The following is a 25,101-nucleotide window of genomic DNA, read 5'->3' on the forward strand; positions in this document are numbered from 1 at the left end:
TAGTTTATCGAGCACTACCTCTCTAGTGACAGTAATCGCATTCAGGCCCTCAACTCCTACCATCCTTCTATCTTTAAGATCCGGCAAACTATTCGTGTCCCCTCCGTGAAGACCGAGGCAAAAAACTTATTTAAAGCCTCAGCCATTTCCTCATCTCCCACCACTAAATCCCCCCCTCTCATCGTCTTAAGGGTCCAACATTCACTCTAGCCAGCCTCCTCCTCTTTATATATTTGTAAAAACTTTTACTGTCCTTTTTTATATTTAGTGCTAGTTTAGCTTCATAATCTATCTTTCCTTTCTTTATCACCTTCTTAGTCATTCCTTTTAAATTTTTCCCAATCTTCTAATCACCCACTACTTTTAGCCACTCTGAACACATCAGCCTTTAATTTAATACTCTTCTTTATTTCCTTAGATAACCACGGCTGGTTATCCCTTCTCCTACATTCCTTCTTTACCATTGGAATATATTTCTGCAGAGTACCGAAAAAGATCTCCTTAAAAATCCCCCACTGTTCCTCAGCCATCCTACCAACCAATCTGAGCCCCCAATCTACATTCGCCAATTCCACTCTCATCCTATCGCACTATCGTAAATTAATTAGCTTGGTTGGATTTGAAACCATAGTCGCAGGCTACTGAAAACCAGGGGTGTTTTCTAGTGTTTTAAGGCAGATGTCAGAAGGAGGCCTGTGCTGGAGCTGTGGAATCCAGAGTCACGAGGTCAATGGGGAAAATGGAGTGTTACTTTGCCAAAATGTAATAGGAAGATCCTCATGTAATCGTGTACCTTGGCGAATAGCTGGAACACTGAAGAGAACTCTGAATTCTGGAGAGTGGTATTTTACCTTCTGAGTTGGTGCCAGGAAAAGTGAATCAACCTTAAAAATTCTTTACGATACGGAAACTCTTGCTGGAGAAACTGAAGGTAGAACTGAGTTTATAGCATCAACCTTTATAAGCTATGGTGTTAAGTTAAGAGAACTTACTACCCTCAATTCTTTCTGATATACAATAAAGTTTGTTTTTTTTAAATAATGTGAAATCTTGAAGCATCGTTGTATTGCTTAATTGCTGGATGTTCGATTTCTTCTTTAAGTGTTAACAGTCTCTGGCCAGATTGTAACAAAAATTATGTACACACAACTAATTGGAGAAGTAAGGGGAACAAATGTTCTAGTCATATTTTAGTGTGTGTGTGGTGATCAAAAATAGTTCGTGGACCTTCATTGAAAGACATAAATGTTTCAAACGATGGGCAGAAATATGTCTCAATTACACTTGTACAATTATTCTTAGCAGAGCTTTGTCAAGCTTATTAGCAGTACATGTAACTCAAATATTAAACAAATAGGTTATTGTCAGTTGGTCTGAATTTGATTCTGAAGGCACAAAACTTCTCTAAAATGACAAAATTATGAACCTGACTCTCTCACTTTGTATTTAACTTTGTTTGACAAAGAAAATCTTCCCAACTAATCTCACTGTGGCAATGTTTTTTTAATCATTGAGCCAATGGTAACTGTTGATCCAAATTGACATGATATGCGGCCTCACTGCTGCAGCTGTATAGGGCATTGGTGAGGCCGCAGCTGGAGTACTGTGTGCAGTTTTGGGCGCCGCACCTGCGCAAAGATATTTTGGCCTTGGAGGGAGTGCAGAGGAGGTTTACTAGGCTGATACCGGAGTTGAGGGGGTTGAGCTATGAGGAGAGGCTGAATAAACTGGGCTTGTACTCGTTAGAGTTTAGAAGAATGAGGGGAGATCTCATTGAGACGTATAAGATGATGAATGGGATGGATAGGATAGAGGTGGAGAGACTCTTCCCGCTCAAAAAAGACAGTAGGACTAGGGGGCACAGCCTCAAGATAAAAGGGGGGCGGTTTAGAACGGAGTTGAGGAGGAACTTCTTCTCTCAAAGGGTGGTGAATCTCTGGAATTCTCTGCTCGTTGAAGTGGTGGAGGCTGCCTCGCTAAATATTTTTAAGACGCGGGTTGATGGGTTTTTGATAAGAGAGGGGATTAAGGGTTATGGGGAGAAAGCGGGAAAGTGGAACTGAGCAGCGACAGATCAGCCATGATCTTATTGAATGGCGGGGCAGGCTCGAAGGGCTAGATGGCCTACTCCTACTCCTATTTCTTATGTTCTTATGATATGGATTTAAAATCAACCTTTGTTTGTATAAGCCTGGTTAAGGTGGCATTGTGGCCTTAACTGTGGCACTTATCCTTGATTGGAAAAATTAACTGTACCAAACATCATATGAAAGACTTGTGTGCATTTGCTTTCCCATAAAGAGACCCGTTGTTGAAGTATGATTTCATGAGGGAAATGGTTGACAAATGTTCAGATGCCCCATTCAGAGATTTGAATTTCAAATTCTAGTTTTGGTAAGGTATAACCTTTGAATTACTAAAATAAAAGATCAAGAAAGAGGCAGTATTTCATCATTATTATTATTTAGCCTTGGCACCTGTTATTGCGAGTGATTAAACTTCACAAATTATTTTTGTCATTCTTCCATAGTGCCTATGATGGTTTTGTTTTGTTAGTCTAATTATTGATCCAATTGGTAGTGAAATTAAAAATGAGTGGTGGTTTTCTCTTGATAGTGGCTTTATTATTTTATTTGACATTATTTTGTATGTCAGGGTACATAGGATCAAGACTAGATATGGAATGTATATTTGAAGGTGGGTATAGAATCTACTTTTTATTTGAAAAGAAATTGGCCAGAATTTTACTGCACGCCTGCCACGGGAATTGGAACAGGTGAGGGGTGAAGCAAGGGAAGGTCCGTTGACCTCAGGTGGGATTTTATAGTTTTGAGATCAGTGAGGCTGTAAAGTTCCGCCCATTGATTTTCTGTGGTATATTCATAGGAAATACAATGCAGAAACACTGTTTTATTCAAAATGATTTATTTTTGGTGTTAGTTTTGTCCAATTAGCTCCAGTGAAACAACACTTGAGGCCTCACCCTGGACCATTCCAAGCTCCCACAAACCCCAGTAGCTGTAGAGCTGGGACAGATATGATGGGTTTAATGGCCTTCTGTGCTGTAGACACCTTTAGTCATAGGATTCTCATTGTTTGAGTTCTGCCCCTTTGAACAAAGATTTGTGCTGGAAATGGCACAATACAAGGCTGATTCCACTTTTCTGGGCAAATATTAGATCCAAGTTAATAATTTATACGAACAGCTTATTTAAGGTGATTATGAATCAAGCCTGTAAGAATGAATTTCACATTTAAAGTCAATTTTTACAAGGTACAGATTGCAGAACACATATTGGAATTATTAGAGCCCTTTATTGGAATTATTGGAGTTTTCGTAGCTCCGATTGATGGGAAATAAGATAAATGACAGACAGAAACCAAAATGAATTTAAGGCATTTATTGTAAGAAACTGTTAGGATCTTATCTGCCGTATATGAAATGAAAAACAGCATTTATTTTTCACTCTGAAAATTGTTTGGTCTATATTGGTAAATTATGAGATGACATTTACTGAGGAGCTAGGTCCTGTTTATACATCAAACACGCTGGGATCGACCCTTACTGGAAAAATGTGGCAGCTGATTGAATAAGTGATTATAAAATAAACCAATCAAAGAGCAGGTCTTCACTTTAAAATACCTCCCGTGAATAATTTTATTTATGTTTGCCTGTTTAATCCATTAATTTGTATATGATGTATTTAATGACTTAACCTACTGCATTATAACAACATGTAATCAGGTATAAATTTATATTTGTTATGAAGTTTAACCAAGGAATGGAGCCAATGTTGCATGAAAACAACTAACTCAGCACAGACTGGTAACTGAAGAGACAATCCTTAAAAGGATGAAATGCATTCTAAACTATAAGTAAAATAATTCTGCATCATTGCCTGATAGTGATGTGGGTGGATAAATGATGGTTACTGGTGAGATTTTATAACGGGGCTACCACTTTGATGGTATGTGATAGTGTGATCTTTGTTTCATTGCCTTTTGACATCTTTCTCATAGTGTTTGCAGCAGCAAAGTGGCAGTAAGTCTGAAGTCTGTTTTAAATCGCTCAGTTTTACTAAGTCTTTGAGGTTGTGTTTCACCAAATCTTCACATTTAGTGTACTTATATGTATATATTTTACTTGGACATTCCTATCTTGTGGTGAATTATGACCAAAGTGTCAAACTGCGCTACCATTCTCTCATTCCCCCTTGCCACCACCGTGCCTCTCATTGCATTTGTTCAGTGGCTATTCTCATACAGGACAGCGGTTCTGACTGAACTGTTGGTCTTAGTGCACACAAGTTTGGAATTCCTGATTGCTATCCAGCCTCTTTGCTGCAAATATGCACATGTAGAAATAGTTTGGTCATAAGATCGAAGTTAAGTATGGACCCTTTGTTTTTGGAAAACTAGCCTGTCAACATTCTGCTTGCCGCACATGGAACTACATGTTGGCAAGGAGTTGATTACTTGAGATCAAAAAAGAAGCTGAGAAAATTGGAAGGAAAAATAAACCTGTAAGTGTTAACTTGCATTTGCAACTGGCTTATGAATAATAGCTTAACTCCCTTTAGTTATTAAACTTAAACAGGATGAGTAGCATTTGGGAAAACTCTGGCTTTCATCACACTACCCTTGGAATTCAACTCCAGAATATTCCCAAACGCCCAGTTCCAGACTAGTATTACTCAATGTGCCAAATACCATTGTATGATCAGGACTTTCATGTGATAAATTTTGATGTTGGCTGCAATTCTCCCTACCTGTAACTGCAACAGTACATTCTGCACCCTGTCCATTTATGTACTTTATGAATGGTATGTTTTGTCTGTATAGCGCGCACGAAACAATACTTTCCACTGTATCCCAGTACATGTGACAATAAATCAAATCAAATTCTCCGACCTCCTCTTCAGCTGGGAATCTCTGGTTCCACTGCTGTGACTGGAGGTTTGGCTGAGATCCAAGTTCTCCGTTCTCACTGGCAGCAGTGGTGGGCCATATGACATTCAAGAATTCCGGCTATTTATTCCAACTGAAGCTGTTGATCACAGTGTTTATGGCTTTGATCATATTTTTCAAACAAAGTTAAATACAAGAGCTTTTCATTTCACTGAACCTAAAGCGGATTTCAACAAGTGGTCGGGGCAATGTTATTTAAAAGCATGATTATTAACAAAAATAAAGCTATTTAAATTGGTCATAACTGGAAACCACTGTGGGCCTCAACTCCAGCTACATTGAATCAGCTTTCAAAGATTGCTTAAGAGGTCAGGTTTTCAACCTAGCCTCTGCTTAGTCTGTTTTTCCAATTGAATTCTGTGGTTATTCATTTTATCTGCATTCCTTGTATGGAGTGCAGATATACTTGGTGGGCATGAATATATTCTAATTTGATCGTGTATGAAACTGTTTTTGAAGGAATTCATTTTTCGTATGTATTATTTTGGCAGACACTTGAGTTAAAGTTCTTTGTAAAATAGGAAACATTATGCATTGCCATTATGATGAATGATACCTTATTTCTAATATTCCTGTCTCAATACAATCTCAGAAAAATTGCAGTTGATTATAAACATCGATATGTTTGATGAAAGTGTACAGCCCTGTTTCACGTGATCAAAGGTGCCATCCCTAGCAGTTAAACACTGACTTTTTGATTCAAATGGTTGTGTTTTGGGCAGCATGATGGCACCCTTGCAGCCCCAAGCATCCAGCTTCGATTCCTGGCTCGGGTCGCTGCCTGTGTGCAGACTGCACATTCTCCCCGTGTCTGTGTGGGTTTCCTCTGAGTGTTCCGGTTTCCTCCCACAGTCCAAAAGACGTGCTGGTTGGGTGCATTGGCCAAGCTAAATTCTCCCTCAGTGTACCCAAACAGACGTTGGAGTGTGGCGACTAGAGGATTTTCACCGTAACTTCATTGCAGTGTTAATGTCAGCCTACTTGTGACAATAATAAATAAACTTTAAATCCCACACTCGGACTTGATGCTTGGTTGTTATCAACTCATAATACTGCATCGTTAGAGGTGCTGTTTTTCAGATGATATGCTAAATTAACACCCTGTCTTCCTTTTCAGGCAGACATAATGGCCACAATTCTCCCATCCTGCTGAGATACTTTTTTAGGGCAGTGGGCCACGAGATTGTCGCGTCAGCCGATTGCCAGATTCACACACACATTCATTCTCCGCTGGTGTCTCCCAATGCCAGAGAGAGCTGGTATTACAGGAGTCGTGGGACTGGCCAGCAATTGAGAGGCCATCAGTGTGGGGGCCACTGGAACTTGGCACTGACAGATCTGTGCATGCTCAGCACGCTAGTTTCAGCCTCTCCAGCAGGGATAGGCCTCGCCCCATAGCTTTTCATGATATTCACGTTGATGGCCTCTGCATTACATAGAGTGTGGGAGATTCTGCTGTGAAAAAAACCAACACGAATTTCATGCAAATTCGACACTTAGGAGTTCTTTTGGGAAAATTCCACCCAACATCTCTGGCACTATTTGAAAGACAGTAAAAAGTCTGACAACACCAGGTTTTAGTCCAACTGATTGGACTATGTGTTTACCCCAGTCCAACGCGGGCACATCCACATCATGACTATTTGAAAGATGCAGGGAGCTCTAGAGTCCTGGCCAGTATTTATCCCTCATCCAATTTGAGCAAAAACAAATTATCTCATGCATATCTGTTGAACTTTGCTTTACAAAAATTGGCTGTCACATTTACCTTCATAACCACTGTACTTCATTGGTTGTGGAGTGCTTTGGAACATCCTAAGGATCTGGAAGGTGTTTTACGCTGAAAGCCTTTGTTCTGGTGCCTTCATTTTATTAACAGCAGGTGTTGAGTTATTCTTTTTTAGTAAAAGGTCTTTGATGATGATGATTTGTAAATGTGTTTGCTTTCTCTACTTTTTCTTGGAGACCCTTGAGTCAAGAAGAGATGGCTCAGAGACGGGAGCAGGCGAGGAAAAGACATGCAGAAAAACTTGCAAATCAGGCGCAGAAGTTAGAACAGAGCCCACCTGAGAAGACCCTAGAGATCTCCTCGGTTAATGCAGATACAGGAGGTAAAAATTCTAATTGTTGTAAATGGTATTAATTCTGGAATGCAAGTATATTCTCAAAATATGTTATTTTTAATTTTAGCAGGGGCCCTTTAGATGAAGTATTTTAGCAACTTTTCTCATAGAAACCATAGAACCGTAGAAACCCTACAGTGCAGAAGGAGGCCATTTGGCTCATTGAGTCTGCACCGACAATAGTCCCACCCCAGGCCCTATCCCCACAATCAATCGTATTTACTCCACTAATCCCTCTAACCTACACATCCCAGGATACTAAGGTGCAATTTAGCATGGCCAGTCAACCTAACCTGCATATTTTTGGACTATGGGAGGAAACCCACGCAGACACGGGGAAAATGTGCAAACTTCACACAGACAGTGAACCAAGCCGGGATTTGAACCCAGGTCCGTGGAGCTGTGAGGTAGCAGTGCGAACCACTGTGCGACCCTGCTGTCTCTGATAGTGTGATAGCATCAAATAATTTAACAAAATGAAGGTAATCCCTCAAGTTTTTCAATCTATAGATCATTATGTCAGGAGCAATAATATTACAAGCTGCAATTTTTTAAATTGTTGCTTATTGGACCTGATGTTGCTGACAAGACGTCAGAGGAAGTAATGTTTTATAAGGAAGTATTCTGCACTCAATTATTTAATTCATTATTGAACAGTACCAAGTATGCTATGAAATGTTTTATGGGTTGGTTATTCATTCCTGGCAGGCTGGGTGCTGCTAAAATCCAGTTATATGTATTTAGAACAGTTTTTGGCAGCAGATTTATTTATTCAGTTCCATTTGTAAGTGGTTAGCTGATTCCAAAGCCCATAGATTGATGTTGGACTGATTATGTATTGACAGTCTGTCTTCAAGAATTGAGCAACTGTACTGTCACCAGATTTGACACTGTAATTACTTATGAGAGACCGCTGACCCTGAATTCCACCCATGATCTAGCGTTTCCCGGTGTCGAGCGATATAAAAACAGACTTGAAACTATATTTAATTTAGTTACCGGTTTACACATCTGCAAAACTCGATTGTTCCTGACACATTTTTCTACAATTTGAATCACTTGCTATTTTCTGCGTGCATATTTAATTACATCTTGTAACAACCACATAAAAGATGTCTCCTCAAAGTGGTCCAAATGCTAAGAATCTGTATGTGTGTTTATGGAGCCCCATTTTAATTTGAGTGATTCAATTTAACCAGCAGCAAAGCTTTTGTCTTAAACCAGAGAAGGTTAGTTTATTGCAAAAACAACACTGCTGCAAGTTACTTAAGTAAAAGTAAGGTGAAGTTGCCACAGTTTTAGATGACCAGAGGCTACTATGCCTTGTGAGAGGGACAGCTAACTACTGGTGATTTAACGTGAGGACACCACACCTCAGGCAAAGAGCAAGGTTGAGAAGGCAGAATCTTCGTGAATAGTCAAGTTATTGATAAAACGTACAAAGATTTAATGCAGGTAAGTTTAAAAGACACTTCTAAAGGGGATATTCAGTCCAGTCCTTTAACACAATGTTGCGGGTCTGCAGCTTGCAATAAAGTGGTTGGTTGTGTGGAGTGAAACTAAAGTGCTGTGTTCAGTAGCTGCGAAGGCTTCTGCAGTCGATTACTTGGTGTTCGCCTTTTCAGGCAGACGCAGCAAGTTTTGGGATAGAGAAGGTTCCTTGCCCTTCAACAAACCTGTGGTTCCAGCATGTGTAGATTACTTGGATTCTTCTCAACAAAGCAGCAGTTGATTTCAGGATACCTTCTGATTTGCACTCCCTTTTCTGAGAACCTTTTCTGATGATGTCTGTGTTCTTTGGCGGGGGAGTTCTGCACAGGTGGCTTTTAAATGTGGAGTCCCTACAGTCAGAAGGAGGCCATTTGGCCCATCGTGTTTGCACTGACCTCAATCCTACCCAGGCCCCATTCCTGCAGCCCCACTTATTTACCCTGCTAATCCTCTGCTATTAAGGGTCAATTTAGCATGACAATCAATCCAACTCACACATCTTTGGATTGTGGGAGGAAATCAGAGCACCCGGAGCAAACGCACAGACACGGGGAGAACATGCAAACTCCACACAGTGAAACCGAGGCCGGATTTCAACTCAGGTCCCTGGGGCTGTGAGGCAGCAGTGCTAACCCGTTGTGCCGCCTGTATCTTTTATCCAGTTTTGAGCGCAAAGGTTTGATAGCAAAAATGTACCTTTAAATCAGTTGACCTTAAAATCTAAAATATAACCACACATTCCTGACAATACATATATCTGTCATATATTATCTGATTATCAGTCTGTGGTTGGGATGGAAGGTGAATGGCATTGGTGGGGTGGTTGGCCAATGAAGACACAACAGCCCCACCTGTGGTGGGAGAGTGGCAACTGCAACATGATGGTTGACAAATTTATTGGTAAATGATGATGAAAAATATACATTTACAGTGCTACTGTAGCATTAAATCATGCCATTTTTTCATGTGCCTGCCCTCATTATTAAAATAACGTTTGCAGAAGTTTTTTGACCGTAATTTTTTGCTTTCTCGATCATAGTTTTAGTCCAATAAAACGTTTCTTTGGAAAGGGTGGGGGGGGGGGGGTGCAAAAAATTTGGGGGGGAGGGGGGGTGTCTGCTCGGATGGCTTTTAAATGTGGAGTCCCTACAGTGCTATTCATGAATTTCAAGGATCTTAAAATTTCTGCAAAATGGCACATTTCCAACAATGGGGTTTCAAAATCCATCATTGGTATCTTCCTTTCCAACCTTCAGACCCAAAAGACTGGTTTCACTATTGGTTACTGTGCGTAGAAACTGCTCCCCTGATTTCTGGAGCAACTTTGTGGTTTTCCAGCGAGCTTTAAATAAAAACTTAGGACTGTCAGGTCTACTTTGCACTCAGCAACTGTCAGCTTTATAAAAACTAAATCAGTGAAACTGACAGTTGCTGAGAGTGGGAACCGAGTGCAGAGCAGTGATTGGAGGAACAGCAAACCTGGGAACGACAGAATCTGCCTCTCTCACTCTGGCTGCCCCATCTCCTCCAATCACAGGTTGACTCTTTCCAGTTTTGCTGCTCCTCCAGAGATAGAATCTATGATTGGAGGAACAGCAAGGCAACGTCTCTCATTGGAGGCTGATGAGCAGTTAACCTGGCTGGCCGCATTGTTGATGTGCAGGAGGTTTTTGATTGTGCTGTCACCCAACCTTTTGCCAGATGCTTAATGATGAATCTAACCCATTCGCATTCTCCATAACACCAGAGAATCAGAAAACTGAGGCTGCAAGAGGCACACCAAACCTCTTTGGAGGGTGGGGATCAGTAGCAGGCTGACTTTGCTCTGGTTCTAGAGGACTTTCTGTTCAAGAGGGGGAACCCAGCCCAGGGTGAACATGGCAATACCCTGGGACCCTTCTTTCAGTTTGAGCGGATCTCACGCACATTCTTTTAAACATGGGATCATGATGGGCTATGTGATATTTAAATTTGCAATTGAGCAATTACATACTATAGGGAACTGGGTAGGCAGCTGAGGAAGAGAAAAACAAAGGTAGTAATCTCAGGATTGCTGCCTGTGCCACAGGAGAATGAGGGCAGGAATGGAATGAGGTGGAGGCTGAATGCGTGGCTGAGGGACTGGTGCAGAGGGCAGGGATTTCGGTTCCTAGATCATTGGGACCTCTTTAGGGGCAGGTGCGACCTGTACAGTAAAGACGGGTGGCACTTAAATCCCAGGGGGACTAATATCTTGGTGGGAAGACTGGCTAAGGCTACCGGGGGGACTTTAAACTAGAAAGGATGGGGGGAGGGAATTGTGATGGGGAGACTGGGACGGAGGAGGTTAGCTCCCAGGTAGGAGAGGACTGCAGGCAGTATGAGAGGGAGGTTAGACAGGGGGTGGAGAAGGGTAATGCCCAGACTGAGGGGCTGAAGTGTATATATTTTAACGCCAGGAGTGTAGTGAATAAGGTAGATGAGCTTAGGGTGTGGATTGCTGCTTGGGAATGTGATGTGGTGGCCATTACGGAGACTTGGATGTCTCAGGGACAGGACTGGGTACTTCAGGTGCCAGGATTCAGATGCTTCAGGAAGGACAGGGAGGGTGGCAGAAGAGTTGGTGGAGTGGCACTGTTGGTCAGGGACAGTGTCATGGCTGCAGAGAAGGAGGATGCCGTGGAGGGACTATCTACTGAGTCTCTGTGGGTGGAAGTTAGGAACAGCAAAGGGTCGAAAACTTTGCTGGGTGTATTCTATAGGCTGCCCAATAGTGACAGGGAAGTTGAGGTGCAGATAGGGAAACAGATTCTAGAGAGATGTAGTAATAACAGAGTTGTCGTGATGGGAGACTTCAATTTCCCAAACATCGACTGGAATATCTCTAGGGTAAGGGGTTTGGATGGGGAGGAGTTTGTTAGGTGTGTTCAGGAAGGTTTCCTGACACAGTACGTGGATAAGCCTACGAGGGGAGAGGCTGTACTTGACCTGGTACTGGCAAATGAACCAGGACAGGTGATGGATCTCTCGGTAGGAGAGCATCTTGGGAATGGTGATCATAATTCTATCTCCTTCACAATTGCATTAGAACGAGATAGGATCAGGCAGGCTAGGAAGGTGTTTGTCTGGAGTAGGGGGAAATACGAAGAAGTCAGGACGTTACTTGGACAAATAAACTGGAAGGAGGCGTTCTTAGGGAAAAGTACCGAAGGAAGGTGGCAGATGTTCAAGAAATGTTTGACTGGAGCTCTGCATGACAACGTTCCGATGAGACAAGGGGGTTTTGGTAGGTCACGGGAACCGTGGTGCACGAAAGCTGTGGTGAACCTAGTAAGGAGGAAAAGAAAGGTGTACAAAAGATTCAGGGAACTAGGAGATGTTAAGGATCTTGAGGAGTATAAGAACATAAGAACATAAGAAATAGGAGCAGGAGTAGGCCATCTGGCCCTTCGAGCCTGCCCCGCCATTCAATAAGATCATGGCTGATCTGTCGTGGCTCAGTTCCACTTTCCCGCCCTCTCCCGATAACCCTTAATCCCCTCTCTTATCAAAAACCCATCAACCCGCTTCTTAAAAATATTTAGCGAGGCAGCCTCCACCACTTCAACGGGCAGAGAATTCCAGATATTCACCACCCTTTGAGTGAAGAAGTTCCTCCTCAACTCCGTTCTAAACCGCCCCCCCTTTATCTTGAGGCTGTGCCCCCTAGTCCTATTGTCTTTTTTGAGCGGGAAGAGTCTCTCCACCTCTATCCTATCCATCCCATTCATCATCTTATACGTCTCAATGAGATCTCCCCTCATTCTTCTAAACTCTAACGAGTACAAGCCTAGTTTATTCAGCCTCTCCTCATAGCTCAACCCCCTCAACTCCGGTATCAGCCTAGTAAACCTCCTCTGCACTCCCTCCAAGGCCAAAATATCCTTGCGCAGGTGCGGCGCCCAAAACTGCACACAGTACTCCAGCTGCGGCCTCACCAATGCCCTATACAGCTGCAGCAAGACCTCCCTACTTTTATATTCAGTCCCCCTCGCTATGAAGGCCAGCATCCCATTCGCCTTCCTGACCACCTGCTGCACCTGCAGGCTGGGTTTTTGCGACTCATGCACAAGGACCCCGAGGTCCCTCTGCACCGTCGCCTGCTGCAGTTTTTCGCCACGTAAGTAATAGTCCTTCCTACCATTCTTCCTACCAAAGTGGACCACCTCACACTTGCCAACATTAAATTCCAGGATTGTAGAAGGGAGCTTAAAAGGGAAATTAGGAGAGCCAGAAGGGGTCATGAGAAGGCTTTGGCGGGTAAGATTAAGGAGAATCCCAAGGCCTTCTATAAATATGTGAAAAGTAAAAGGATGAGAAGAGAAGGGATAGGACCTATAAAAGGTGAAGGGGGAAAGGTCTGTGTGGAACCAGAGGAAATGGCAGAGGTGCTTAATGAGTACTTTGCCTCAGTATTCACAGTGGAAACTGATCTGGGAGATTTTGCCACAGTTTTGCAGCAGATGGAAAAGATTGAGTATGTGGATATTAAGGAGGAGGATGTGTTAGAACTTTTGAATTCTATCAAGATAGATAAGTCGCCGGGACCAGATGGGATGTACCCCAGGATACTGTGGGAGGCGAGGGAAGTGATTGCAGAGCCCCTGGCGATGATCTTTGCGTCGTCAATGGAGACGGGAGAGGTTCCGGAAGATTGGAGGATTGCGGATGTAGTTCCTATTTTCAAGAAAGGGAACAGAGATAGCCCGGGAAATTACCGACCGGTGAGTCTGACCTCAGTGGTTGGTAAGCTGATGGAGAGGCTTCTGAGGGACAAGATTTACGAGCATTTGGAGAGGTTTGACATGACCAGAAATAGCATGGTTTTGTCAAGGGCAGGTCGTGCCTTACGAGCCTGGTTGAGTTCTTCGAAAATGTGATTGAACACATTGACGAAGGAAGTGCAGTGGACGTGGTGTACATGGACTTCAGCAAGGCGTTTGATAAGGTCCCCCATGCAAGACTTCTTGCGAAGGTGAGAGGGCATGGGATCCAAGGGCCTTTGGCCTTGTGGATCCAGAACTGGCTTGCCTGCAGAAGGCAGAGAGTGGTTGTGGATGGGTCTTTTTCGGCATGGAAGTCAGTCACCAGTGGAGTGCCCCAGGGATCTGTTCTAGGACCCTTGCTGTTTGTCATTTTCATAAATGACCTAGATGAGGAAGTGGAGGGATGGGTAAGTAAGTTCGCTGATGACACGAAGGTCGGTGGTGTTGTGGATGGTCTGGAAGGATGTCAAAAGTTGCAGCAGGACATAAATAGGATGCAGGACTGGGCGGAGAAGTGGCAGATGGACTTCAACACAGATAAATGTGTAGTCGTCCATTTTGGCAGAACCAACGGGATGAACGAGTACACTATCAAGGGCAGGAGTCTTAGTAGTGTTGAAGAGCAGAAGGATCTTGGGGTCCGGGTCCACAGGACTCTTAAATCGGCCTCGCAGGTGGAGGAGGTGGTCAAGAAGGCGAATGGTGTACTGGCCTTCATTAATCGAGGGATTGAGTTTAGGAATCGGGAGGTAATGCTGCAACTTTATAAGACCCTTGTCAGGCCTCATTTGGAGTACTGTGCGCAGTTCTGGTCGCCTCACTATAGGAAGGACGTAGAAGCTATTGAAAGGATAAAGAGGAGATTTACAAGGATGTTGCCTGGACTGGGAGGCATGCCTTATGAAGTTAGGTTGAGGGAGCTGGGACTCTTTTCCCTGGAGAGACGAAGGTTGAGAGGCGACCTGATAGAAGTTTATAAAATGTTGAGTGGAATAGATAGGGTGGATTCTCAGAGGCTATTTCCCCACGTTGAAATGGTCGCTACGAGAGGACACAGATTGAAGGTGAGGGGAGGCAAGTACAGAAGTGATGTTAGGGGTAAGTTTTTCACTCAGAGGGTGGTGAGTGAATGGAATCGGCTGCCGTCAGTGGTGGCGGAGGCGAACTTGCTGGGGTCTTTTAAAAGACTTCTGGATGAGTATATGGAATTTAATGGGATTGGGGGTTATAGATAGGTCTATAGATTGGTAGGTGTTGATGTGATCGGTGCAACTCGTGGGCCGAAGGGCCTATTTGTGCTGTAGTGTTCTATGTTCTATACTGTTGGAATGTGGCAGCCCTCATCCCAACAGTGCTGTGTCAAAACTGAAACTTGAGCGTGTTGATTCTTGACTGCAGCATATCATGATAAATGCAGAATTTCTATTCATACTAATGCACAATATTCAATTTTAAATGTTAATTTTAAATATTAACAGTGGTGGGATATGGGTGAAGGGGGGCAAGGTTGAAGGTTGTCTGAAACTCTTGCACCAGTACTGCTGGCACCACTGCTTATGTTTCATAACATTTAATCTGATTATAATAAAGAATTACATGTCTTTATTTTCATTCCACTGAAGATACTCAGGTAGCGAACCAGATGGAGCAGACGGATCTCAGCACTTGCAGACAGGACAATCAACAAAAAGAATGCTTCATTGCATTTGCCAGAGTGTACAGTGGAACAATCCGCAGAGGGCAGAAATTGTTTGTGCTAGGACCAAAGTATGATCCTTCAGAAGCTTTAGCCAAGGTGCGTGCATACGAGTTTTAATGTGTGGATATTCTGGGGCTTTTCTTCCAAACGTTCCATTCAAAATTAGTGCTGATTAGTGTCTCAAAGTGGAGGTATTTGGTGATATAAGAGGTATTGTTTGAGATTAGACGATTTAACATGTGGAAGTGGATTCGTATGTGAGATTTGGTGTACAATAACAAGGATCTTATTTTCTAAGCAAGATATTATGCAAAATTATCATTTTCACACCAGATTATTGAGCAAACCCTTTTGTTTGAGGAGGGAAACAAACCATAGAAATGTGTATCACATTCCGCAGTGCGGCATCATACTCAAGATGTTCTGTTGGCAACGCATCATTGTTATCAAACACTACTCTCTTATTCAGCAAACAAGTGAAGCTGGTCAAACTGTGTGTCAGTCATTTCTTCTTGTCCATACAGAGAGAGCTGGCTTATTTTTTATTTTGTTGTTTAAATGTGCAATTAGCGAAGAATTGGACTTGGAATACTCAGCGTGTCTAGAGCTCCCATAATGTCTTCATTAAATAATTGGTCGAAATGGCCCCTTTTTTTTAATGGCTGCTTCAAGGATGTTCCCTCATGAGCGCTCAAACATAAGTAAATGAAGCAAATGAAATGACATTCGGGTAAGGTGATATGGTTCAGAGAACGGAAGGACTGGGCTGACCTGAACAAGCCATTGAAATCATGTGCAGAGCAGATGATGTTAAACCTACTCGTATTGCTTTCTAAGAGAAGGATGAAAGCAGAGGAAAACAGATAAAAGAAAACAGTAGAAGATGTAAAAATATATGACATTATGGGCAGCTGTGGAGATCTGTTGAGAGAGTACAAAAATATAACATATGAAGCAATTCTGTAGCATTTTCATGCCTCCATTCTAAATCTAGATCAAAAGATTCGCAAACACTGTTTATGTTATGCACCAGTAGCATCTCCAATTTCTGGCAAACGATCTAGCAGCATTACCTAGGGTTGTTATTTGGGAAGATGGGAAGAAAGCATGGAATAACGTATTGCCGTGAGTGGTCATATGGCTGTGCATATGGAAGACAATTGACTGTCGGCAACTGGGGATCTTTTTGGGTGAAAAGTATGTATACAGGAAAGATGGTCTGTCATAATGAGATGATGGCAATACTTTTTGTGCATAGCGTTCACAGAAGTAGGAAATCACTTAATCTAGATTTAGAAAGGGGGAACTGACAGACAAATAACTATTTGTAAGGGATTAAAGTGGGAAAAAAATTCTTGATTTGATTTAGGATTGTCACATGCATTGGAATACAGTGAAAAATATTGTTTCTTGCGCACTATACAGCCAAAACATACTGCTCATAGAGTACATGGAAGGAAAGGAGGGGGTGCAGCATGTAGTGTTACAGTCATAGCTAGGGTGTAGAGAAAGATCAACTTAATGGTGGGTCCATTCATGGTGAAAGAAATTCAAATGGGACAAGCGTTGGAGGCTAAGCTATTTTTTGTATTAATTTAAAGTGAATTTGCTTCCAAATTCTAAATTATCAATATATGCAGCTAAAATTATTGGCAAGAACGACATTGCAGAATCGTGGCCACTACGTCACTGTTTCTTCATTGTCACCTACGGCACTGTGGGTATACTGATGCTGCAGTTCAAAAAGGCAGGTCACCACCACCTTCTCAAGGGAAGTTAGGTACGTGTATTAAATGCTTCTCTTACCAGCAATGCTCACATTCCAAAGTTGAATACTTTTTAAAGAATAATTTGGAAGAGGGGCAGAGGATATTTAGCATTTATACATTTTAAACTTGATGATGCATAGACATCGTTGATCCTCCAGAAGGAACTCTTCAATTGTAGGCAATAAAATAAAACAAGACTTACTCCAACTTATAAATCAAAGAAAAAGATTTAATAAAGACATTTCTTTAGTCCAATGCTTGAGGCCTCACCCTGGGCCATTCCAAACTCCCACAAACCTCAGGTTATTTCTTATTTATACTGAGTCAGCTGGTCACCACATCATTTTGTCATTGGTTACATAGTTTACTGGATCAACTGAGTCATATCATTGGTCACACTACAACAGGTCCTTGGTTACATTCTAACAGACATCATTGGTAAGGAATGATTGCACTGTAATTTTGGGACATATAACTGATACCTAATATCCATACAAGAAACCTACAAATTGTGGGCCAAGGGGTGTCTGCTTGTATAGATTTTTGGTAGGTGCTGCCACTGACAGATTTTTTTGAAATTCATTTTTATAGGATGTGGGAGTCACTAGCTCTGCCAGTATTTATTGCCAATCTCTAGTTGTCCTTCAGAAGGGTAGTGATGAGCTGCCATCTTGAACTGCAGAAGTTAATGTGGTGCAGGTACACCCATGGTGCTGTTAAGGTGGGAATGCTAAGATTTTGATCCAGTACCAGTGAAGGAACACCAATATATTTCCAAGTCAGGGTGGTGAGTGACTTGGAGGTGAACCTCTGGGTGGTGTTCCCACATATCTGTTACTCTTGTCCTAAATGGTAGTTCTCATGGATTTGGAAGGTGCTGTTAAAGGAACTTTGTTAAGTTTCTGCAGTGCATCTTCTAGGTGTACACACTGCTACCACAGTGCGTAGTTGGTGGAGGAAGTGAATGTTTCTGGAAGGGGTAGCAAGCAATCAACTAATGTTCTGGGGACCGGGGTTCGAATCCCACCACGGCAGATAGTGAAATTTGAATTCAACGTAAAATATCTGGAATTAATTCATGACCATGAAACCATTGTCGATTGCTGGAAAAACACATCTGGTTCACTAATGTCCTTTAGGGAAGGAAATCTGCCATCCTTACCTGGTCTGGCCTACATGTAACTCCAGAGCCACAGCAATGTGATTGATCCTCAGCTGCCCTCCAAGGGTGACTAATGATGGTTAATAAATGCTGGTCAGCCAGCGACGGCCATGTCCCACAAATGAACAAAAAAATCTAATTGTATAATTGAATGACCCAGGATGGTAAACTAAAGCCTCAAGTTAGAACAGTTGGGTAGTGCAATCTCACACACTGCCCAAATATGTTTTTTCCTGTCTTTTAAAATGCAGACTCACTAACATTTTAGCGACACAATGCCTTAGGAAAGAAACTCGAAGCATGCACTTTATTTTATAGATTACAAATAACTAGACTTGGTTTAGTATATTGTGCTAAACAGAGTCAGACTGTGCTTCAAGTTTCACTTCAGAGGTTTAAAGACTACTTTGTCGGGGTGCCAGATGAAATATTAAATCTTGGCTGTAACCGTGTTCTCAGGCAAGATGTTAAAAAATTCAATGCCATTATTTGAAGAAGAGTTAATTCCATATTCCATCCAACAGCTATTTCATTGCAATTTATGGAATCCTGCTGTGCAACATGGCTATTGTAAAGGAAGAATTCTGTAGCGCTTCTCACTACTTCATAACATCCTAAAACTTTTACAGCTAGTGAAATATTTTTTGTAGTGTTGTGTTGAATGGCTCCCCGTCTTGATTACAGTGACTCCCCTTCAGAAGTACATTGCTTGTTGTAAAGCATTTGGGAAATTCGGAAGGTTGTGAAAGGCAATACATAAATGTTCGTTTCTCTTCCAAGCATGAGAAGCAGTGCCCAGGGATTAACTGCTGCCACATTTGGCACTTGTGCGGGTTAATAGTGAAATTACTGATGGATGAAGGAAGATTACTGCTCCAATAACCCACAATACGTGATACTTTCGCTGCAGAAGCCCTGAATAAATGTGCACTCCTTAAAAGAACAGACACCTACTAAAAAGCAGACACTTGTTAACAGTCCCAAGTAACTTGGCATCAAAAAAGGTACAAGAGGCGCTTTGAAAGCAAGGACGTTTGCAAATTGAGGCCCTGGCAAAATCGGGGTTAGAATTCTCATCTTCCAAGAAGTCACCAACCCTGTCAGTAATAGCATGGGAATTCTATCTTCCCCCGTTCAGTTACTTTCTCTGCGTGCACTGGGGTCTGAATCTATCTCCTGCAGGTGCTGTCTCTGCCTTTGAATTCTCTCTTTGCGCACCTCCCCAGTAGTCAGTATCTCTGTCAGCTACTGGGGATGAACCTTCTTATAGCAACTGTCAGCACATACAATGGCTGTTTGAAATGAAGAATCTTTGTAATAAAGAAACAGCTGATGCCAATCCTTGAGGTGTCTGTAATTAAGAGGTTCATTGCATTTTATTGAGTTCTGGGTTCTGTCATTTTGTAAATTCCAAGCATTATCTGTTGCACGTGAAATGTTTGAATAGTCTTGACAAGAGTCCAGCTAACTTAATCATTTAGTTCCTTTTTATTCTTTAAGCAATAGATTAGGATCATAGAATCCTTTCAGTGCAGAAATAGACCATTCAGCCCTTTGAGCCTGCACCAAATAATAATCCCACCCAGGCCCTATCCCCATAACCCCACATATTAACCCTACCAGTCCTCTGACACTAAGGGTCAATTTAGCACAGCCAATCAACCAAACCTGTTCGTCTTCGGACTGTGGAAGGAAACTGGTGTACCTGGAGGAAATCCACGTAGACATGGGAAGAAGGTGTAAACTCCCCAGAGACGGTTACCCAAGACTGGAATTGAACCTGGGTCCCTGGTGCTGTGAGGCGGCAGTGCTAACTAACCACTGTGCTACCATGCTGCCCTTGGGCAGATTGTGCTACATATTTCAGTTATTTTTCCAGCTTACTAGGTGAGAATGTTCTTTATTAATTAATGACAGCAAGAAATATTTGATTTGGAAAAGCATTGGTACAGAACCTCCATAAAATTTGTGGTGTAATGATAGATGGAAAACAATTTAGGCCTGCTGGGGCCATTAAGGATTATTTACCAAAAGATGGTAGTTGGAAATAAAATTTTGGCATATTATTTAATGTGTAGACAAAGAAGAAAATCTCTTAACAAATCACACCTCCTGTTGCAATAAAAACTATAATATCTATTCAATTGTAGTTAACAATCTGCCAGCTTTGATGTGTGTAGTTTCTGAGAAACCATTTTTAATTACAAATAAAGCCTAAAATCCATCTATCCATTAAAAGAGGAATTTTCTCCTTTAGATTTGCAGATATTAATATATTAAAAGTTGGCTTATGTTTGTACATAATTGTGCTTCATTGGAAACTAGATTTTTTAAAAATAAACCTGCAGGTTTTGAACATTCTGAGTTAAGCAAGACGTTAAGAATGACCAAGCATTGTAACGCAGATTAATCTGACATAGCATGTAACTACTATGAAAGGGCAATCATATTTCACAACAGAAAAATAATTGTGTTTAAAAAACAACATTTACGTGATTGCACACTTTCATCTCTTGACATTTTGATAGCTTTTCATTCTTCCCTGTGAATGTTTTGACACTTTTCCCATTTACATTTCAACACACAGCAACTTCGTTAAAAATCAAGATCAGAACAATTGGCCTGACTCAAATGGATGGACAGAAATGTTAGCTTACAAAGTATCTTCACTCCCCTGTTCCATCCACTGTAGTGTAAGGACTACACAGTCTCTAGCCAGAATCTTCTGGCTGTTTGTGCCCTGCTGTCACTGCCAGCGAGAAGGTAGAATTTAGCGCTCAGCCAAATCTCCATTCACTGCAGCGGGACCGGAAAATCCCAGCTGCGAGAGAGGTCGGACAATCCGAGCCTCTTTCCTATGATGGTACTTGAGTAAATGTGCATAAACATTTGTAGTAAATAAATGTCAAAATGGTTCAAAGATTCGGCAAGTTGATCAGTCTGGCAGTTGGACAACAGATAGGAAATAGGAGAATTCAGCCCACCGAACCTCTCACTATTCAGATAGATCATGGCTGATCATCTACCTCTAAACCATTTCTCCCCACTACCCCTATATCCCTTGATGTCATTATTGACTGGAAATTTATCAGTTTCTGGTTTGAACGTGCTCAAAGGTGGAGTTTTTCCACCCCTCTAGACTAGAGAATTCCAATGATTTAGCAGCCTCTGAGTGAAGAAATCCTCCTCATCTCAAATGGACTGCCCTTTATTCTGAAACTGTCCCATAGTTCTAGACTTATCAGTTAGGGTGAATATCTTATCTACATCTACCCTGTCACATCCTGCAAAAATTTGGTAAGTTTCAATGAGACCTCTCATTATTCAAAGTTGCAGAGAATACAAACCAAGTCATAGAATCCTACCATGCAGAAAAAGGCCATTCGGCCCATCGAGTCTGCACCAACCACAATCCCACCCAGGCCCTATCCCCATATCCCTACATATTTACCTACTAATCCCTCTAACCTATGCATCTTGGGACACTAAGGGGCAATTTAGAATGGCCATTCAACCTAGCCAGCACATCTTTGGATTGTGGGAGGAAACCCATGCAGACTCAGGGAGAATGTGCAAACTCCACACAGACAGTGACCTGAGCTGGGATTTGAACCCAGGTCCCTGGAGCTGTGAAGCAGCAGTGCTAACCACTGTGCTACCATGTTACCCAAGTCTCCTCGGTCACTCCTCATGAGACAATTCTACTGTTCCAGGGATTAGCCTGGTGAATCTCTGTTGCAAAAATGGTAAGCTTGAGGAGTGGGAACAATTTAGATTCCAGCAAAAGTGGATTGCGAGTGAGGAAAAAATGTAAAAACTCTTAAATATGTGAAAAAGGAAAAGATTAGCAAAAATTAATATGAATTTATTACAGGTGGAGACAGAAAAATTTACACTGATGAATAGAGAAGTGATGGAAAAACTAAACAATTACTTTGTGTCTTCAACGAGAGATGCAAAAAAATCTACCAGGGAACCAAGGATTTACGGAAGTGAGAAACCAAAAGAAATTATTAAATTAGTACTTGAAAAGTTAATGGAATTGAAGATTGATACATCCCTGGGTCCAGATGAGTTAACTCCCAGAGTGTTGAAGGAGGTGGCTCTTTCAACACTCCCAAAAAAACCAAAATTCTACACAAATCACTAGGTGCGGTCTCACCAAGGCTCAATAGAATTTCAGTAAGACATCTTTATTCATGTACCCAAATCCCCTTGTGGTGAAAGCCAACGTACTATTTGCCTTCGTAATTGCTTGCTGCACCTGCATGCTACTTTCAGTGACTCATAAACAAGGACACCCAGGGTAGGTCCCTTTGGACATCAACACTGTCCAATCTCTCACCATTTAAGAAATACCTTGCCTTTCTATTTTTTCTACTAAAGTGGATAACTTCACACTTATTCACGTTATATTCCATCTACTATGTTATTTTCCATTCACTTGCCTGTCCAATTATTCTTGAATCCTCTTTGCATCCTCTTCACAACTTACATTCCAACTTAGTTTTATGCCATGAGCAAACTTTAAAATATTATATTTGGTCCCCACATCCAAATCATTGGTATTGTGAGCAGCTGGGTCCAAGCACTAATCCTTGTGACATCCCATTATTCACAGCCTGCCATTCTGAGAATTACCCATTTATTCGTGCTCTGTTTTCTGACTGTTAACTGTTTCTCTGTCCATGTCAGTATATTTCTACCAATCCCATATGCTGTAGTTGTGTTTGGCAACCTTCTTTGTGGAACGTTTTCAAAAGCCTTCTGAAACATCCAAATATGCCACGTCCATTGGTTCCCTTTTATCTATGATATGCATGCCAAAAAGCATCTCAACAGGATTGTCAAGCATGATTTCCTTTTGATTAATCCATATTGACTTTGCCCAATCATAATATTATTTTCTAAGTATCCAGCTATCAAATCCTTTGCGACAGGCTCTAGCATTTTCCTGACAACTAACATCAAACTTTCAGGTCTATCATTCTCAAGTTTTCTCTCTCCCTCCTTTCTTAAATAGTGGGATAACATTGCTACTTTTCTAGTCTACAAGAGCCTTTCCAGAATCTTTAGAATTTTAAAAAATAACCACAATGCATCTACTATTTCTATAGCCACTTCCTTCAACACTCTGAGAGTTAACTGATCTGGACCGGAGCTGTATCAATCTTCAATTCCATTAATTTTTCAAGTACTAATTTAATAATTTCTTCTGGTTTCTCACTTTCGTAAGTTCTTGGTTCCCTGGTAGATTTTTTTGCCTCTTCCCCCATGAAGACACAAAATAATTGTTTAGTTTCTCCATCATTTCTTTATTCACCAGTATAACTCTTCCTGTCTCCACATGTAATAAATTCATATTAGTTTTTGCTAATCTTTTACTTTTCACATATTTAAGAAATTTTACGTTTCTTTCTCACTTGCAATTATGTTCTCTTTATATTTTCTTTATCAGTTTCTTGGTCCACCTTTGCTGGATTCTAAATTGTTCCCACTCCTGGGGCTTACCATTTTTTCTCGCAACTTTATAAATCTCTTCCAATGATTTAATTCTATCATTAACTTATTTTGTTAGCCGTGGTTAATTCACCTTTCCTGTTGGACTTTTGTCTCTTAGAAAAATATACACTTGCTATAGATGGTGTAATATTTCCTTAAATACTGGCCATCGTCTGTCTATTGTCAAATCTTAACGTATTTTCATAATCCACCATAGTTAACTTGCCCGTCAGAGTTTCTTTTGTTCAGATTTAAGACCCTAGTCATCTCTCCAATACCCTCATGATTTTATATACCATTCCCCTTGCAATAAACACCAATATTCTATTTGTCTCCCTAATCACATGTAAACAATGCATCTACTATCCTAGAATGCAGGCGATTTGAACCTGAGAACTTGTTTTTAATATTTTGTAACTCTGTACCACCAAATTCTGCAATCTCCCCATTTAAAGAGCGTACTGATTTTTCATTGTTCTTGCCAAACTGGATAAGTTCTCATTTTCCTACATGATACTCTGCTAATGTTTTGCCCCCTCAATTATCCTGCCTATGTCCCTTTGCAGACTCTCTACCTCCTCATGACAACTTACTTTCCCACTTATCCTGATGTGATTGGCAAATTTAGCATCCATATATTTGGTCCCTTTATCCAATTCATTGTAAATAGTTGAGGCTCCAACAGTGATCCCTGTGGCATTCTACTTGTCACAGCTTGCCAACCTAAAAAAGGTAGCATTTATTCCTACTTTCTGCTTCATATTAGCTCACCAAGCCTTTATTCATACTAATAGACTATCCAGGCGAATGCCTTTAAGAAATGCAAGTATACCACATCCAAAGGTTCCCCTTTAACGACCCTGCTTACTTCCTCAAAAATCTCTAGCAAATTTAGTTAAACATCGTTTTCCTTGCACAAAGCCATGTTAACAATGATTTTCTCTATATCTTGCTATCGCCTCCTGAGTAATGGAACTTCGCAGTTTCCCTATGACAGATGTGAGGTGGAATTCTCCCACTTTGCGACTAAGTGCAGTGGCGGGCAGCTCCAGTGGCACTTGTCCCACTGGCCAAAATGGTGGGATCCCGTGCAAGATTCAGGGCTTGAACCCTCATTAATTATGCACAAGCAAGTTCCACTCTGTCTCTCATGGCAGACCAGCAGCTGATTCACCCACTTACCCTCAGCTGGTAGGTTTGAAGATCCATATTTAAAACCAGTCTAGCACACACGCCCATCACTCTCTCCAGCCCACCTGTCTTCACCAGACAGTACAGGAAGTCAGCAACCCGGGGGGGGGGGCGGGGGGAGTGCTAGCAGTTTTGAGGAAGTCTGTTGCCTGATTCAACTACCCTCCCTGAGCCCATCTTCTGTGAGGTGCCCATCCTCTCTTGGATCGCTACCCACCACATCTGGAATCTTCATTCACCCCCTTCCAGTCAAGGTTCCCTTCGAACCCCTTGTTTGTGAGCTTTTCATGCAGTCATGTTGGGGTCAGCTTCCCTCCCCTTGGTCTTCCCCCTGCTTTCTACTGTTCGTAGAACATAGAACAGTACAGCACAGTACAGGCCCTTCGGCCCTCGATGTTGTGCCAAACTATGT

General features: G+C 41.7%; 1 protein-coding gene across 2 annotated transcripts in view; it reads left to right on the top strand.

Moving 5' to 3' along the window:
• efl1 (elongation factor like GTPase 1) overlaps nt 1-25,101 on the top strand; it is a 320,174-nt gene that overhangs the window by 129,908 nt on the left and 165,165 nt on the right. For both annotated transcript variants that reach the window (XM_080214115.1, XM_080214114.1), the window contains exons 13-14: nt 6,934-7,079; nt 14,989-15,161. In XM_080214115.1, coding sequence (XP_080070241.1) covers nt 6,934-7,079; nt 14,989-15,161 — 319 coding nt within the window. The remainder of the gene's footprint in view (nt 1-6,933; nt 7,080-14,988; nt 15,162-25,101) is intronic.

This window comes from Carcharhinus amblyrhynchos, chromosome 28, assembly GCF_965287045.1.
Source record: "Carcharhinus amblyrhynchos chromosome 28, sCarAmb.v2.hapA, whole genome shotgun sequence".
Lineage (NCBI taxonomy): Eukaryota > Metazoa > Chordata > Chondrichthyes > Carcharhiniformes > Carcharhinidae > Carcharhinus > Carcharhinus amblyrhynchos.